The 16,693-nt window shown below is 31.0% G+C and overlaps 2 protein-coding genes across 3 annotated transcripts in view; both read right to left on the bottom strand.

Moving 5' to 3' along the window:
* Positions 1-16,693, bottom strand: part of LOC123684720 (CD151 antigen-like) — a 26,635-nt gene extending 9,942 nt beyond the window's left edge. The window contains exon 1 of the mRNA XM_045624102.1: positions 16,315-16,693. The gene's annotated coding sequence lies outside the window, so the exon portion shown is untranslated. The remainder of the gene's footprint in view (positions 1-16,314) is intronic.
* Positions 65-3,437, bottom strand: LOC123684718 (sorting nexin lst-4). Of its 2 annotated transcripts, none has more exons than XM_045624099.1 (3): positions 2,604-3,437; positions 1,398-2,120; positions 65-1,334 (listed from the first exon to the last, which is right to left on the bottom strand). In XM_045624099.1, the coding sequence occupies exons 1-3, from the start codon at positions 3,127-3,129 to the stop codon at positions 949-951; spliced, it is 1,635 nt and encodes a 544-aa protein (XP_045480055.1). In that variant the 5' UTR covers positions 3,130-3,437; the 3' UTR covers positions 65-948. The 2 variants fall into 2 exon arrangements, with proteins under 2 accessions (XP_045480055.1, XP_045480056.1); XM_045624100.1 differs by having other exon boundaries at positions 2,682-3,436.

Raw genomic sequence — 16,693 nt, 5'->3', positions numbered from 1 at the left:
TATATAAGATGATTTTGATCTCAAACTTTGCAGGGTTTATGCTAAAAATAAATTTGCACATTACTTGTTTATAAAGAGTAAATAATAATATAAGGTACAATAAAATATACATATTCAACAAAATTACATAAAAACTGCCTAAATGCACAAGTATTAATTGTTTGTTGGAAAAACTAATATTAATTATAAACAACTATTTGGATAACAATTTTCACAATTTTATGAAAACCTGACAATATGTATATAATAATACATGACATTAATATGAGTACATAATTCAAGCTGCATTTGATGGATAGTACAGATACGTGGAAAAATTTTGGTCAGGCAAATAGGTACAATAAATTAGAATAAATTGATCATATGATTTATAAGCTAAAATGGCAATACTCCTCATTTGATCATTATAAACAAATTTCAAATTTAATCAAACTCATGATATAATTTAATATACTGAACAATTAAAACATTAAAGAGGTGAATTTGGATATTTCGTATAATTTTATATAAATTAATCCATTTGATAAACAATTGGTCATAAGAAAATTAAATCTTCTCAATAGAAAGATAAAAATTGAGACATATTTCATAAGCATTCATTTGGGATATTTCCAGGTATAATTTTACAAAATGTACATATCTATTGGATGTATATATACTTATGAAAATAAATTAGAACAAACTGGTTATCACACTTAATATAAAGGGTATGGAATACTTCTTAAAACACAGCCAAACTTGCAAAATCTATGCTAGAATCAAAGTGAAATATGTTTGAAATACATCTTCAAATGTTAATTTCAGAAACCTAGAAATTCCTTCAATTTTTATATTCTAAATATGTATTTAAACATCATCATCAAAGACCACAAGCATTACTTGGAGTGACTCAGCCAGTTTGCTCAGAAAGGCAAGTTCTGATAATTCATTTAAGTTTAATTACGGGTTTCATTGAAAACGCTGTAGAGTATCTTCTAATTTGCTTACAATATTTTTATAAAAATTCACTTGTTCTTGAAGAAACAATTTCATAGCTTGCTTAATTTCTCCATCTTTCTCTGAATGAAAATGGGCCAATTCAGCGAAAACAGCGTAAGTTAGAACATCTGTTCTCTTTCTAATTTCTAACAACTGAGGTTGTTGTACCTGAACATTCTTTTCACATTCCCTCTTTTTCTGTTCTGCTGATCTTTGGAGACAAAATATATCAGGGTAGCAACCAGTGATTCCTTTATATATGTAAAGTTTATCTGCTAGACTTTGCCAGTCAACTTTTGACTGATCTTCAAAAAGTTTGCCAATTGTCATATATGTCGATCCCATTCTTTTTATGTCTACAAAAATTTAATTTAATGAGAAACAAACTATAAGAAACGAGTGTTGGAATATCGACTCACCTGTGGTAAAATCTGAAAACATTCCTTTTTCAGCTGACTCGAAAGCTGTACCTAAAGCAAAAAAGCTCTCACCAACTTTTTGCATTTCTCTTTTATACATATTAGAACACTTCTTCTGTTGATCAACAACAGTCTGCATGAGTCCTTTTAAAGCTTGATCAATTTGATTAATACTATTTATATTCATTTCCATAGTTGCTTCAACATTAGATGCTAACAATTCTTTATCAGGGGCATCAATTTGCAAACAGAAATTAGCACCAACCATTTGATCTCTTTCTGCATTTCTTTTACCCTGTTTCCACTGCTTTTCATCTGTACATGTCAAGAAATGGTGCCATACCTCACTTTGTGATAAAACAGGATGCCTACACATGTAATTGATAAATTCTTGCAACTGCATTCTTCTATGTTCTATGAAATGCTCTTCATATCTGCCAGATACTTGTTTATCTGGTAAGGGGGGTATGGAGATAATATTATACTTTGCTCTTAATCGATCATGCAGCCAATCGAAATGTTTATATCTTCTAGCAACTTCAATGCCTGAAAATGATGGTGTAACATGATAGGCAATGAATGATTTGAGACCTCCCATTTTGCTTGCTTTCTTTGGAGATGCAATTTGAACTGTGTAAGGGTTCGTAATAGGATCCCATCGTATTGTCTCATTTTCTTTTCGTATTTTTATCTTATAGCAATTTGATGTGGGATTAACCGTCCCTGTAAGAAAGTTTCATTGAAATTCATTACCAGTATAAGGAAAATCTTGGAAAGAAGCTATATAGAATAATTCTATATTCGAAAGAAGAATCAGTGCAAAAATGAAATGAATTCGAAATATAACATAATGTAATAATTTATCATTGTCTCTAATACTATTAACAATTCCAACTGACAAAGGATAACTTTGTCTAATACAGATAAGAAGTATCGCTTCCTGTAAGGTGTAACATTCATTTATTTGATACACCTCTAAAATAATTTTTTCTGTCTCAAAAAAGTTTTGAGTATGGAAAGCTTCAAAAGCTCTATATCATTCCATTAAAATGCACTAATTAGCAATTGTTTTTCTTCTTATGTGACTCATTTAAAGCTTGATAGTTTATTGACTGCTGTATGACTCATCCTGATATCAAATTTTATATTTAATCACTTTGAATAATCCTTTCATGCATTTGATTTATTGCATTATCAATAACTCACCAAGAATATAACTTTCTAGGCCAGATTTCACATATGAAGAAAATCTGTTCAAACTCTTCTTAGTAACAGAACCTTTACCGTCAATATTTAAATTACTTTCTCCAGGAAAATCTGGTGGTAGATTATTTGAATTCAAGTTCCTATCATTGCTGTAGATATTCTCGACAGGAGGAACATTATTACCACCAATTTCACTATAGGTCTCATCATTATCCCAATCATCATCCCAGTCGTCTTCTTGTGAAACCGTACTTTGAACTGGAACCGGTTGAGTTCCAGACCATCCCACATTATTCGGGGGAGGAAGAGTAGGTGGAGGTGCAGCCGGAGGTTGAGTAAAATCAATTTTTTCAACATAAGCTTGGGGAAATAGACCTGAGCGACCATTTTCGTTGATTCCTTCCCACCAACCTTCTCCAACATCAGTTCTGATTACTGTCAGGATTTGACCAGCTGAGATTGACAACTCTGCCGTATTTGGTTCTCCGGTGAAATCATACAATGATCTTACCCTGAAGGATTCCATTACAATCTAATTTATATCAAACAGCCACTAGTTGACATTTGACTTATTCCAGACAGGAGTTTGGTCAGAAAATCACTGAACCACTTAACCTGTTCAATTTCAGAATCACTTGTCGCGATCAACTGTACTCGATGGAAAACATTCGATTAGAGAATAAAATTATTAAATCAATACAAACGCACAGCTGTTTATATTTAATATAACAAATGTTAATATTCCGGCAATAAGTATTTAGTAGAACACCCAAATACATAGCAGGTGGTTGACAATAAAATCCTGCTGACTTGACAATACAAATGTCAAATTGAAGTCTGCTGTCATCAAGGTCCATAAATCACATATTGAAGGTCACGCACAGAGTTTTAATGCTAGCGACGTCTTATTGGGAGGATTTTTCATGCTCTGATTCATATACAAGAAGTTCAATGAGATTTTCGTTCACAGTTTTCAACGTTAAGTTTCTTTAGAAAATACAAGTTCGTTCTGATGTAATTCAAAAAGTATTGAATTCGTATGCTGACATCTATACGATTCAAACGAAACCTTTATTACAAACGATAGGTGATTTTAACTACCGTTGAGAGAGCTGCGAACTGTAAGCAAGTCGAGTTCATAAGGAGGTCTATGGTAAAATATGAAATTAATACTCCTTAGTATAGTTGGTAATTTAGGCTCTAGGGGGCGTATAATATTTGATTCGGAGATCATTTCCAGAGTTTGACACTTCAGCATAGATGGCGCTCGCAGTATTATGGTGACTACATATTTCTATTTCCATCAAAATATCGGTAAATTTTTTGCATCTTATGAATATTTGTTGAAGGAATAGCATTAAAAAATGAATTATTTCAACGCATAAAAACTTGAATATCATACATAGATGAATCTTTGCTTCTAAGAATAGATCGATTCATTGCCAATAAAATATAATATCATATTATAGGTATAGGTAGGGATATTTTCATTGATTATTTGGCTCTTTGAATAATATAATTTACAGTTTTTCATTCATTCACACTCTTAATGGATATCATTGATATTGATAAATCTCACATTATCCTATTTATTATCACTCTATTTAATTGATTTATGATCATTGATTTGATGCATCAGTACTTATACAAGGTGTTAAAGAACAAGTGCGACAAACTTCAGAAGGTGATTCTGCATGAAAAATAACATTATGTTGTATAACTTTCAAGAAGCAAATGCTTCATTATACGAGATACGGGGTGTCTCAAAGAATGTTCAAGAAAAAAATAGTACGCCACTGAGATATTTAGAACTAACAACAATTTTTGAATTCTGAACGAAGAATTCGAAATTCGCGACAAAAAATTTCTCAGAATTTTTTTGCGAATGGGGCGCCGTTTTTATGCAAGAAAATAAAACAGTAGCCTATGTATGTTTAGCTAAATCTATAACATTAAGAAATTTATGCGTTTCCCATTGAAACTTATATGTTCTCATTTTCAAACAACAGTACTAATTTTAGATCTATGATAAATTTAAACCTAGCCTTTCAGTCGAATGACTTAACATATGATTTTGAGTTATTTAGCAACTTTCTTCTATTTTTATTACACAGGAAGCTCTGGTAATTGCCACAATCGTGAAAAGTAATTTTTTATGAATAATAACTCAATGGAATACAGATTTGGTGAATGAATTCCATGAAGAATTCTTATAACAAAAAAATCTGCCAATGGGCGTAGCACAATGTTTACTCTTATGCAACGTAAGCTGTATATTCAAAAGTGGCGAAACTCCTATGGTACGATCAATATCACAATTTGGATGCCTATAAATTAATAACAAATTTAATCAAAATTTGATTAGCAAAACGTGACATTGAGATCTTGGTTATTGAACCTTTGCTTATCAATCAAATCAAATCAAATTCATTCACGAAAAAAAACATAAACAAGGTAACAATTAACAGTCAGTTCAAAAGGGTTAAGAGAAAAAACAAATTAAAATACCAATGCAACTTCTCCCTGTTTTCTATTGGAATTCATTGGAGAAAAATTCATCTTCCGAGTAAAAGGATCTGCATATCTAAATTGTACTGGTAGTTGGTTGTACAGCTTTACAGCTAAATAATTTCTAATTGTGTGTAGGTACTTAATTAGGTGGTACGGAATTGAAAGTTCTTTTCTATTTTGCGTAGAGTATTGATGGAATTCAACGTTTTGTTTAATTGAAAAAAAATTTTTGACAACGTTAATCATTTCTCTAATGTGAGAAAGAAAAGTTTGATAACGAAATTTGAATCAAAAATTACTCGAAATAATAGCATTTTTTCGATTACCAATTTGTTTGTTCTCACTTAGCTATACAGGGAGTTCTTATAAATTGAAGGTACGAAGGAAAATGAGAAATTCCTTGAATCATTTCAAGAATAGAATGTCGATATTTTTGTTGGGTGTGATACATTATTGAATTCGTAATTTTTTTCTTTATCACCTCATAAAGTGAATCAATATGGCGTCCATACGAATAAAAATGGACTATCGCGTCTCTGAAACGATGGAAAACAGAAAAAATCTGACACCATTAGAATCTCTATATTGGATAATGGCTACAAACCGAATTTCGTGAAATTATCTCCAGAAACAAATATTTTCAGTTTTTTCGAAATATCTCGAGAACTGTTGGAGATTTTGGATCTGTTAACACCAACACACTAATCCCTAAATAACGCAATTCATTCGTAATTTAAGCCACCCTGTATCTCTAACGGTTTTCGATATCCCTGTAGTGCCCCTCCAAAAAGTTCTAACTCAGTTCTCAGTTCTGCAACTCAGAAACTATTATAAATTGCAAAAAATTAAAATTATCATTGGAAACTTCACACTTAAATTCATTCAATTCTGAATGATAATATTAAAGATGCAAAGATAGTTTTTTAATAAAGAAAAAAATCTTTGGTTGAATACAATTAACAATTCTAGGACTCATCATATAATTATAAGTTTCTAGAAAAAAATTCGATGATGTAATTCATTTACTTTCTACATTTGTGAAATTATATTTCACGAAAATTCATTGGAGTGTCTTCTTTCGAATTTGCTCTATAGTTTTTCATTTTCGTATAATAGATCTAAGACATTGAATTTCGCTGAGCCTGTACCCCTCTATGAGTTATTTTTGGACGATGCAGCAAGTGTTAAAACGCGATTGACCATTGATCAAACAGAGTTTCCAAACTGCATTATACCACCCCTCGGTTAATTTTCTCAAGTTTACATCGCCGAACAGTATTAATTACTTCATTGACGTCAACACCAACCTACACACTAAGTTATATCGTTTTTGAATGAATCATACGAGTATAGATCCATTACTTTAACATTTTGGAATTGTTCAACAAAAGAGAAATTGAACCGCTCCAGAAATTTATAGAATACAAAAATCGAAAACTCTCCAAATTTTACACATTGCTTTATTATCCCCTACTATTCGATGGAATATCACTAACTATTTACAGTGCGCGTCAAAATTACGGAAAAAATTCATTTTCTCAGAAGAAAACTATTTGGCAACTAAAACCTGAAACAGGTCAATTTTTGTTTCACTTTTACCAAATTTTTACGCTTTTTTGAAGGATTTTTGTTGCACCCTGTGCCATCCCCATCAACCCTTTAAATTTTTTGAATAGGGAAAGTGGGTCATGTGATACATTTTTGGCAAGGTCTTTCTATCTTCTTCACAGGTGTGCAGAAAATTTCAAGAAAAAATTTTTTTTTTAAATTAGTTAGTTCAAAGAGGTTTTCAGTATGTGCACTTTGTCATGGCTCATTTACTTTGAGACGCTGATACCTGATGAATTTTGTCACCGAATAAAAGTCGACCATTACAGTTTTGTTTATGCACAACTTTCAACCCCTACGAACCCTTTAATGGAGAAAAAATGTAGTGATATTGGAAATTTATTTCACCATTGAAAAAAAAAATTTTTTCCTCTTGAAATTTTCTGCACGCCTGTAAAGCAGATACAAAGACCTTGCCAAAAAAGTACCATATGACCCACTTTCCCCATTCAAAAAATTTAGAGGGTTGATGGGGATGGAACAGGGTGCAACAAAAATCCTTCAAAAATGCATAAAAATTTGCTAAAAGTGAAACAAAAATTGACCTCTTTCAAGATTCTGTTGCCAAATGTTTTTCTTTTGAGAAAATAAATTTGTTCCATAATTTTTACGGACCTCGGACAAAGACGAGCTCGTAGTGCAATAAAAGTACTCATCTTGAAAGCGATAATAATCTCATAAATCGTAAAAGGGTCCGAATTATTACTGCCATGTGGATTTCAAAGAGAAGTAAATTGGTTCATTTTAAGTAAAACTTTTCGTTCTTCGTCTTTTTTACAATTTTATATTTTAGAAATTTTTGGGGGGGTAATTACTCCTAGTACCCCTCCCCCATTTCTACGGCCTTGTTCTGAGGTTCTAATGATGAGATAAGCTTGAAATTTCTCACAGTCTTGAAATTATTGGGAATAGAAATATCTCATTTCAAAACCTCAATTCCTTGGATGTTGTGGTCACTGAAACATTTCCAGTAATTTTTTTGTTGATATTTTACTTCAATTTTCTTGGTTCTGATGACGAATCAACATGAAATTCTACAACATGCAAAACTTCATTTTGACTCTGTTAATGTAAAATGGCCAGAAAAACGAAATTTTGAATGGCCATATTCACTGAACCCCTGTCCTCTAGTCAATTTTTACTCATTTGTTCGAAACTCGAGAGTTATCATGTTTGTGCTCTATAAGTCTATACGGTTGGACTCACTGATGAAAAATTCTTCGTTCAATTCGATTCTATCGTTCGTAAACATGATAACTATCTGATGTAAAAATCTGTAAATTAGAAATTTTCAAGGAAGTTGAATTTCAATTCAATAGGTAAAGAGAATCCTCTTCGAGCATTCCCGGTATCTCTATGCGTGCATGTCGTTTATACTGCGCCCAACACATTTTATTCACACGTCTTGAGCTTATGGTTTATTTCAGGCAGTCTATTTATTTTTGATTCCAACTGCTTGCAACACATTTCGTCGCGGTGAACTAATATATGATAGTGCAAGCAATAAAATAAATATATTTTCGGAACACAGATGACAAAGGACAGACACTATAATGTTGTCAGTTCATAGGAGGAACTGTATCTGCGTCTCAAGCGGCTTTAATTACTTTTGAGCATTCGTTCCAGAACAGATCACTCTACCACTATGTATCGATGTCTGCAATTTTCGAATTTTGATCCAGGAATGATTACGAATCCGTCCTCATATTCAATTTTGTTCGTAAACAAGGTAACTCTGGAACGAAAAGACCTATAGAAACTTGTAATTTTCAGGGTAGGTTTGGATCTCGAATGTTGCGGTTAAGATCGTTAAATGGCGAAATACAACTAGGGGTTCCGTAATATGGCCGTTCCAAATGTTGTTTTTATGATCATTTCAAAACTACCAATTCGATCAAAATTAAATATTGCAATCAAATGTAAAAAAAACAATTTCAAGATTAATTCAAAATTTAATTTCGATCGCGTTATCAGAGACAGAGAAAATTCTATAGGAATTTCAAAAATAAATTTCACACTAGGTTTCTTTAGTGAATTAAAAATGGCATTATTTTTTCAGAAGTATATGTCTCGAAAACGGCTCATCCCATCGAAAAAACACAAAATACATTTTTCACGTAAAATTTTAATGGGATTATGAGATTTAAAATGTGATGGTAAAATTATAAAACAAGTTGATCAGTGCATAAAACAAACTCTAGAACTGATAATAACTGAAACAGTTAGGGGATAACGAAAGAAAAAATAAAACATTCAATCAATTTATGGATAATCTTACTTAAGCAGAGGGCACCTACATCAAATGCCAAATAAAATATTCAGGAAATTATAAAAAAGATTCGACGAAGTGAAAAAGACATTAAAAAAAGAAAAAAACAAGAAATATAAGATGAGTTTAGGAGTAATTAGTTAATTTATTTTGTGTTTTGTTTGAAAAAATTTATAATTCTGAATTTGAGTTCTCAAATTTATATTGTGCGACTAGAACCCAGCCTAAATTTGTCGAAATTATTTGATTGAAATTATATCAATCTTAGGAGTTCTAAGATTGTGTTGGTAGAGTACGTGCTTGCTTGGTGTTTCCAATATTTCGTTTCTCTTGTTATTCTTTCTCGGAACTTGCCTTTTTTGTGCTCAGGATTATAGAAATTAACCTTGAGCGTGGAATATTTGAAAATTGTTGTAAATACCTGTTCAACTGAAAAATAGCTAAAAAAGGTTCTCATTGTTCGTGGGTTATTCTTTTGTCACGCATAGTACCTAATTGTTGAAAATTTCTAAAATTGGGTATAAGTTGGAAGTTGGAGAATAATATTATAATATTTCAGGAAGGCACTGACGGTGGGATAGAAAATTCTGCTCGCTCGTTCAGTACCTATAGTAATGAGTTTTATAGAGCCAAATAATTCTAAAGTTTCCAGAAAACATGGTTTCATTTGAGTAGTTTATTTTTTATCTAGAGAAAATTAAGGATGCTCACTACACATATGAATATTGTTGTTCATAATAATATATTAGTTTTTTATTGGAAAACCAATATATATAAAATCAAAATATTGTTCGAGATAGAAGCACTGTGTGAAAAGTTCAGTATTTTATTGTTGTCGTGATATTGATGATTATATGTTAATTATTTGGACTGTTATCGTCATCCACGGTTCTCTAAATTTTGCTTTCGACTGAGGAAAAATATTTCACAGGTGCTACTTGAATTTATACCAACTTTTGACATATCCTATACCATTTATATATTTTTTGTATCCATTCATGTGAATATGGTTTTGCGGATATAAATATATATTATAATTATTATTATTAATTCTTCATCAAAAAGTTCTTTTCAATTCAAAGTTCGATATTTCAGCGAGATGTGCTCGTATCGAAATTTTGAAAGAAGGATATTGAAGCTGGATGAACAAGTTATCTCATCCATATAGTTGAATCTATAGGTCAAAAATAAAAACTGAGAAAATTTCACAGAAATTTTAGATACTGTATTCATTAGGATTGAGCGGTACACGTTGCTTGAGAAAATGTTTCATTATGAGATCTTTAAACTATAAACTTCAAGCTTCAAAAAGTTTTTTTTCAAATTGAGATACGACCATTGTTATCGAAAATACAGCCATTCGAAAAACCGCTAAAAATCTCGAATTTTATTTTGATCCTTTAATTTATTCCACTAGTATATTTCAAATCTGATCTCAATATTTCAAAAACTGAAAGAGTTATGGAGGAAAAATTGAGAAAAATCTTAAAACTTATCTTGATACAGAAGTTTGAATCACCCTGTATATGTTTTGAGCGTTCTTTTACCGAACAAGTTGTTATATAATTTTTCTCTGTATTTTTCGAACACCAAGACATATTATAGTTCTATTATACTGTTTCACTTGTAAGAAATGTTTGAGTAGGCAGCACGAAAAGATCAATGATATTTTATCTCATCTTCATATTGTTAATGTCAAACGATTAACCTTTGAATTTCGCGATGTAGATAACCTTTCCAAATATTTGTCTTACATCAGTGATGTAACTGTAACACCTTAATATTCCTTGTCACATTTATTTTTTTCCCAAACAAAGTTGGTGCTTGGAATTGAATTATTTTGGAAGAGAGAACATTATGAACTCTCAGTAAACAAGTTGTTACGTTTTGATTGCCAAAATTTCTAGGGCGTAGTAAATAGAAAATGCGCTGTAATATGTTGAAAGTTCAATGTTTTCTAACCATACTGGCTTAGACCTCTGTGAGACTAATCATAAGCTCATAAGAGTTACGTAAATATGGTCCAATTTTGCGTTCCTGTTAATTTTGAAACTGCATATTCGATCTAGAATATCAAATAGAAGCCTCGTGCTAAATTTCATGTTGATCGAGTTATAAGAACTATATAGAAAATGTAAGAAGAATATCGAAAAAAATTCCTTATATTTTTTGACAACATCGACATGTTAAGATGCACCGTAAGCAAAATTTCGAGCTGATCACATCATCACAACTATAGGAAAGGGACAATGAAAAATTCAAGCAGAATATTGGAAAGAAACACCTATATTTCTGTGATTGCAGATTCGATCGAGATGAAATTTTGTTTGACGAAAGAAATGTACGCCACTGAGTTATCTCAAATTAAAACTAATTTTTTGAATTGCTCGTTCAATTTATGACAAAAAATCTCTCGTGCCTTTTCTGTACGAGTAGCCGTTTTTATGCAAAAAAATAAAACATCTTAACTTCAAAACATGAACAAGAACTATATAATAATATATATATGAAGAATAAATGGAAAATATGGATTAAAATGTTTTTTTTTTCCATAAAGACGGTGCCCTATATGATAAACAGGCATGAGAGATTATTTGTCACAAATTTTACGAAGATTTCAGAAATGATTTTTAGTTGGAAATATTTCAGTGGTGTACTACTTTTTCTTAAAAAAAAAAAGAGATCGATACCTATATGCGCTCCAATGAGGAAGACAAAATTCTTAATTGCATGTCAATAACTGTGCAATACCCCAAAAGGTTTCGGAACAATAAATAGTCAGTTTTCAAGAAAAACTTTATACGAAGCAGTTACGAACAAAAATTATATAGTAAACAGTCATAATTTTTTTTATGAAGAATCACCTCCTAAAGTTTGACGCTCTTATTCACTAACACCCTGTATATGCAAAGAATCTATCCAGAATCGATATCAGTTAGAAGATTCAAAATAAATCATTATTTACGATCCCAATGTGATTTGTTCCTTTATGAAACAATTCAATAATATAATAAACAATTCATAAATCAATATTTGTTTCCTTCCAATTAATATTGACACATTTTTATTGGGTTAATGTAAGGAAAATTCTACTGGCGGATCTGGGAAGATTTTCAGGGAGCAGATCTGAGGGGGTTTCTGATTGGAACATCAAAAAAATCAGATCAGGCAGCGGCTCCAAAAATCAAACAACAGTAGGTGACATTCATTAAAAATATGAAAAAGCTAGATGAATTGTAACATTAACAATTCAAATAAGGGAACTTGCAACTACTCAAATGAATTTCAGACTACCTTTGAATAATTATGATCAGAATGCGACCTTTGATGGTTTTCGACAATAGTTTTATTTTCATTATTTTTCTTCTTTTATTATTTAATTGCATTTTATTTCAGTCAGTTCAACCAATATTGATTATTATTCTCAATAGTCACATGCCTTTTATTATAGCTAAGTATTTTTTCGTTCTTGACTTCAAGCCTTACCAAGTCTTCAAATATATATTGTGGCAATACACAATTGATTAGTGGAGCCTAATTAGAAGGTATTTTTGTCGAAAAGTTCATCATCAATTTTATTTCTCGATTTTCAAATTCAAATTTCATGGAACAGCTTCTCTAATTTTCGTGCAAATATCACAAATATATAAGCGAGCAAAGCTCTGGAAGACAAACGAATTAATTTTTTTCATTCGATGAAAAATTCAAAATGGTTGAAAATATTTCCAAAGAAAAATATCACTCTACCTTTGTTACGCCCCTGAATATACTATCCTATACAGTTGAATAAATTTTGAGGATGTTGTGTTCGTATTACATTTTGTACCTCGAGTAAAAATTCGATGATATTGAAAGAAACGAATAGGTATGAGTTTCATAATGAAAAACATGATTGGAGGAAATTGCCGACATTATTTTTTAATAGAAGTTAATAGTTCAGGTGTAAGTGATAACAATCAGTTTACATGTTATAATATGCAATATTATTGCATTGCCCGTTTATCCAGTTGTTTGTAATCTAAATGCTATTATGAAGTTTCTTCGTGGGATTTTTTCTGATTACTTAATTTTCGGGAAATCCTAAAAATAAGTGATATACTGATATGTAGACTGAATTCACACTGAGTTGTTTTTAATTACCTGTTTTATAATTAACACATTTCAGAGGTTTCCATAGAAATCTAGCCCACACTTGAAGATAATCGAATTATAATCTATTCATTTATTTTCAATCTTATATTAATTTGTTTTTTCAAAAAACATATAACTCGACATTACATTGGTTTATTTTCAATTTCATGTAAATACCGATAATTTTTTGAATCCGCACTTCCATTACGTACGATTTTTTTTCTCTATAAAATCAATAATTTATTTATACCTATCAGAAATTTTTCACTATCATTCCAAATTGATTTGAATGCGAAGTTTAATTAATGAGTATCCTTACAATTACAAAAGGAAGTTATGAATGTCCGACTTAAGAAAGATATTCCAAAGCATTACCAGCGAAAAGTATCATAAGAATTCAATATAATATTACCAGTTTTTATACATGCGAGGCCTTTTTATTCTTGACCTCGATTTCGTTTTAGGTATCAATGAAATGAATTTTCTAACAATCGAACGCTCTAGGAATATAATTTTACTTCCGTCAACAGAAACTGCTTACTAATAATACTGATTTTCTTGTTTTCTTCTTTTCTTGAAATTATCAGCACGTTTTTCAAGATTGCGGAAAAAATCTTTGATATTTTAATTTTTGTCTATTATTCCCAATGAAAACCTTTGGAGCTCGCTTTGAAGTTAGTCAAGGAAAAACATTTTTTCTGCACCTGAGATTTTCACAGTTTACGTTTTGGAATGTGTAGAATACAAAAATTGAATAAAAACAATCCATATGCCATACGCTGTCCAGTGTTTTCCTCAGAAACAATTGGAGGTACTTGCATGAAATTCGATACAAAAATCAGATGTTATATGGCAGTGATTCGATACAAAAATCAGATGTTATATGGCAGTGATCCTCTTAGCTCTAGAAAAAGATCTATAAATCTTAATCGCGAAAATTTTAGGAAACAAATTTCGAAAAAAATATATTTTCAAAAATTGACTTCAAAACGAACGAAATTCGAATTTTGTGTTACAACGATTGTACTAAATATAAAAGTTTTCAACACAAGTCCTAACTCAAAACAGTAGATTATGTGCAACACTTTAACACTTGGTACAATTGGTAGCAGATCAGTTAATGCTTCGACCCAACACTGACTACAAAGGCATCTTGCAGGTGCAAATCCCGAGGTACAGTCCATTTTCAAAAAAGCCTTTTTCAAATTGAGTTATAACATTAGTGTCAGAATAACCAAAATATAGAAGTGAAAATAATATTATTTTTAACGTAGACAATTGTATAGGTTAATTAATAGACAATTGTTGAAACGATAAATAAATAAGAAGCAAGGGCGTAGTTCATTTCTTTTTCTTGGGGGGTAATCAGAAAAAATTTTTTCGACGACAACGTTTACTCATATCTTGATATCTGTAATGTGAGAAAAAGAGGTTTGATAACGAAGTTTGAACCAAATATTACTCAAAATAATAGCATTTTTTCAATTACCGATTCGTTTATTCTTACCTTATACAGGGTGTTCCTAATTTGGAGGTACGAAAGAAAAATAAGAGATTCCTTGAATAATTTCAAGAATCAAATGTCCTATACATGGGTCTGTAAACGCTTTGTTTTCGAGATACAGGGTGTTTCTTCTAGTCCTCCTTTTTTGTGATGCTTTTAACAGTTTATCGACTTTATTAATCTTCTCTACAGATTGGGTAAATAAGTACCAAAACATATAATTAATTTTATCCATCCCAACTTACTGGATCATATAATAATTTGTATTTTCCTGAGGATTACTGAAGAATTGTTTGACAAGAACCAAAAAGTGTAGTACTGGACCAGATATGTTTTTTACAATTTTCTAAACTACCAGTGGTTCACCAAGAAAGAGTTCTGGTGGAAAGAAAAGGACACTCTTTCAGAGAACATATCACCCTTTAAATTTGCATTCAAAATTAGCATATCACATGATGAAAACTTTAAATTGGAATATCTTTTCCATATTTGAATGAAATATCTTGGGAAGGGAAAATGCTTTGAGGAAAAAACTTGAACTTAAACATCTGTATCTCGAAAACAAATCGTTTGCGGACACATGTTATAGGACTTTATTTCTCAAAATGATACGAGCAATTTGTCATTTTCGTTTGTATCTCCAATTTAGGAACCCCCTTTATAGTCAATTCAAAACTGATGTCTTCACAAATAAATTGTAATTTGAATGAAACACATTAAATTGTAAAACACAACACAGAAAATTTTTCGATGCGAATAACTTCAGTTCTTTGATGACTGCAATGCAAACAATTCAAAATTTTGAAGATCAAAAATTTAATGATTCACAATTTCCAATAATTGTTATAAATTTTATGCATTTAGCACTCAAAGTTCCAGAGAAATATTTGAAAAGAAAAAATGACCACGAAAGAATTCATCTAAGTATTATAATTTCAGAAAAATCTGAATTATTTTATATTGAATAAAAATTCAATATAAAAAATGATGTGTGAACAATTTAAGCTTGGCTTTTAGTCTTTGTAAGTACTTCAATTAAAAAATCATGAAGATTTTATGTTCAAGTGCTGCTTTGCATATATCAATACAATTATAATGTATTTGTGATACAGAAAAATCAGTTATCTTAGCAGATTGTTAATAGTGGTTTTAATAAGGATATTTTAAATTTTCTTCGAAATATTATCCAACTGGCAAATAAGCAAAACTGTAAACATTGAAAACATTCAATGAATAATATCGTATTCTAATATTACCCATTGTTCCATAAAAACAGCGAAACATATAATAATCTCTATGTCGATGATGATTGAAAACATCAAACAATATCCAATGTTTCAAACAGAAATATTGTTTATAATATTTTGGCAGTCACCATCAAAATATACTCCAAAAATAAAATTTGATGATAAGGAACTGAGATGAGGTTCCTCAATCTCGAAGATTATGATGCAAATCATTGCGATATTTTTATCTCGTAAATTTTTATTACGTCAATTTCTAACCTATTCCAACGTCCACGCATGCCGCACAACTGAAGGCAAATTAAAAAACGTATGAATTAATGTACAACCTTGAAATTCGCAATTCCACTCAGGTGATATTATGGTCAATTTTAATCGCTCCAGAAACCGTAAGAACTGAATTTATAGATTCTTATTTCCGAAAAATGTTACTCGTCCACTTACCACACATCAATATATTCAGTGATCTTCAACTGTCATCTTCGTATCCTTGAACAATTGTAAAAAACAAATAAAATAGCAACTGACGCACAACACACAATTGTCAATGTTACCACGCGCGAGGTTTCGAAGCTAGGAGATCCATTCAACGGAGTGTACTTGACGATCACGTGGTTCACGTTGAGGATATTTCACCTAATAGATCGGCGAGAGTAGAGAATACCAGGCAATGGAATTGGTGAATGGGTTTCAGCTATTCCCTCTTCCGTTTTTACCTATTGTGAAAACCACGAACAATTCGACTGGTTGGGTTCTCAACCTTGCTTGTTACCCAAAATGCTGAGCTATGCGATTTACTGAACGTGAAAATTGAGGTAGTCCC

This window comes from Harmonia axyridis, chromosome 7, assembly GCF_914767665.1.
Source record: "Harmonia axyridis chromosome 7, icHarAxyr1.1, whole genome shotgun sequence".
NCBI lineage: Eukaryota > Metazoa > Arthropoda > Insecta > Coleoptera > Coccinellidae > Harmonia > Harmonia axyridis.
This window is presented reverse-complemented; position numbering and strand designations above follow the sequence as displayed.

Coding starts and splice junctions, on each gene's coding strand:
- LOC123684718 (XM_045624099.1), bottom strand. CDS start 3,129: ATGGAATCCTTCAGGGTAAGATCATTGTATGATTTCACCGGAGAACCA. Junction 2,121..2,603: donor CCTAGAAAGTTATATTCTTG/GTGAGTTATTGA, acceptor ACTTTCTTACAG/GGACGGTTAATCCCACATCA. Junction 1,335..1,397: donor GTTTTCAGATTTTACCACAG/GTGAGTCGATAT, acceptor AAATTTTTGTAG/ACATAAAAAGAATGGGATCG.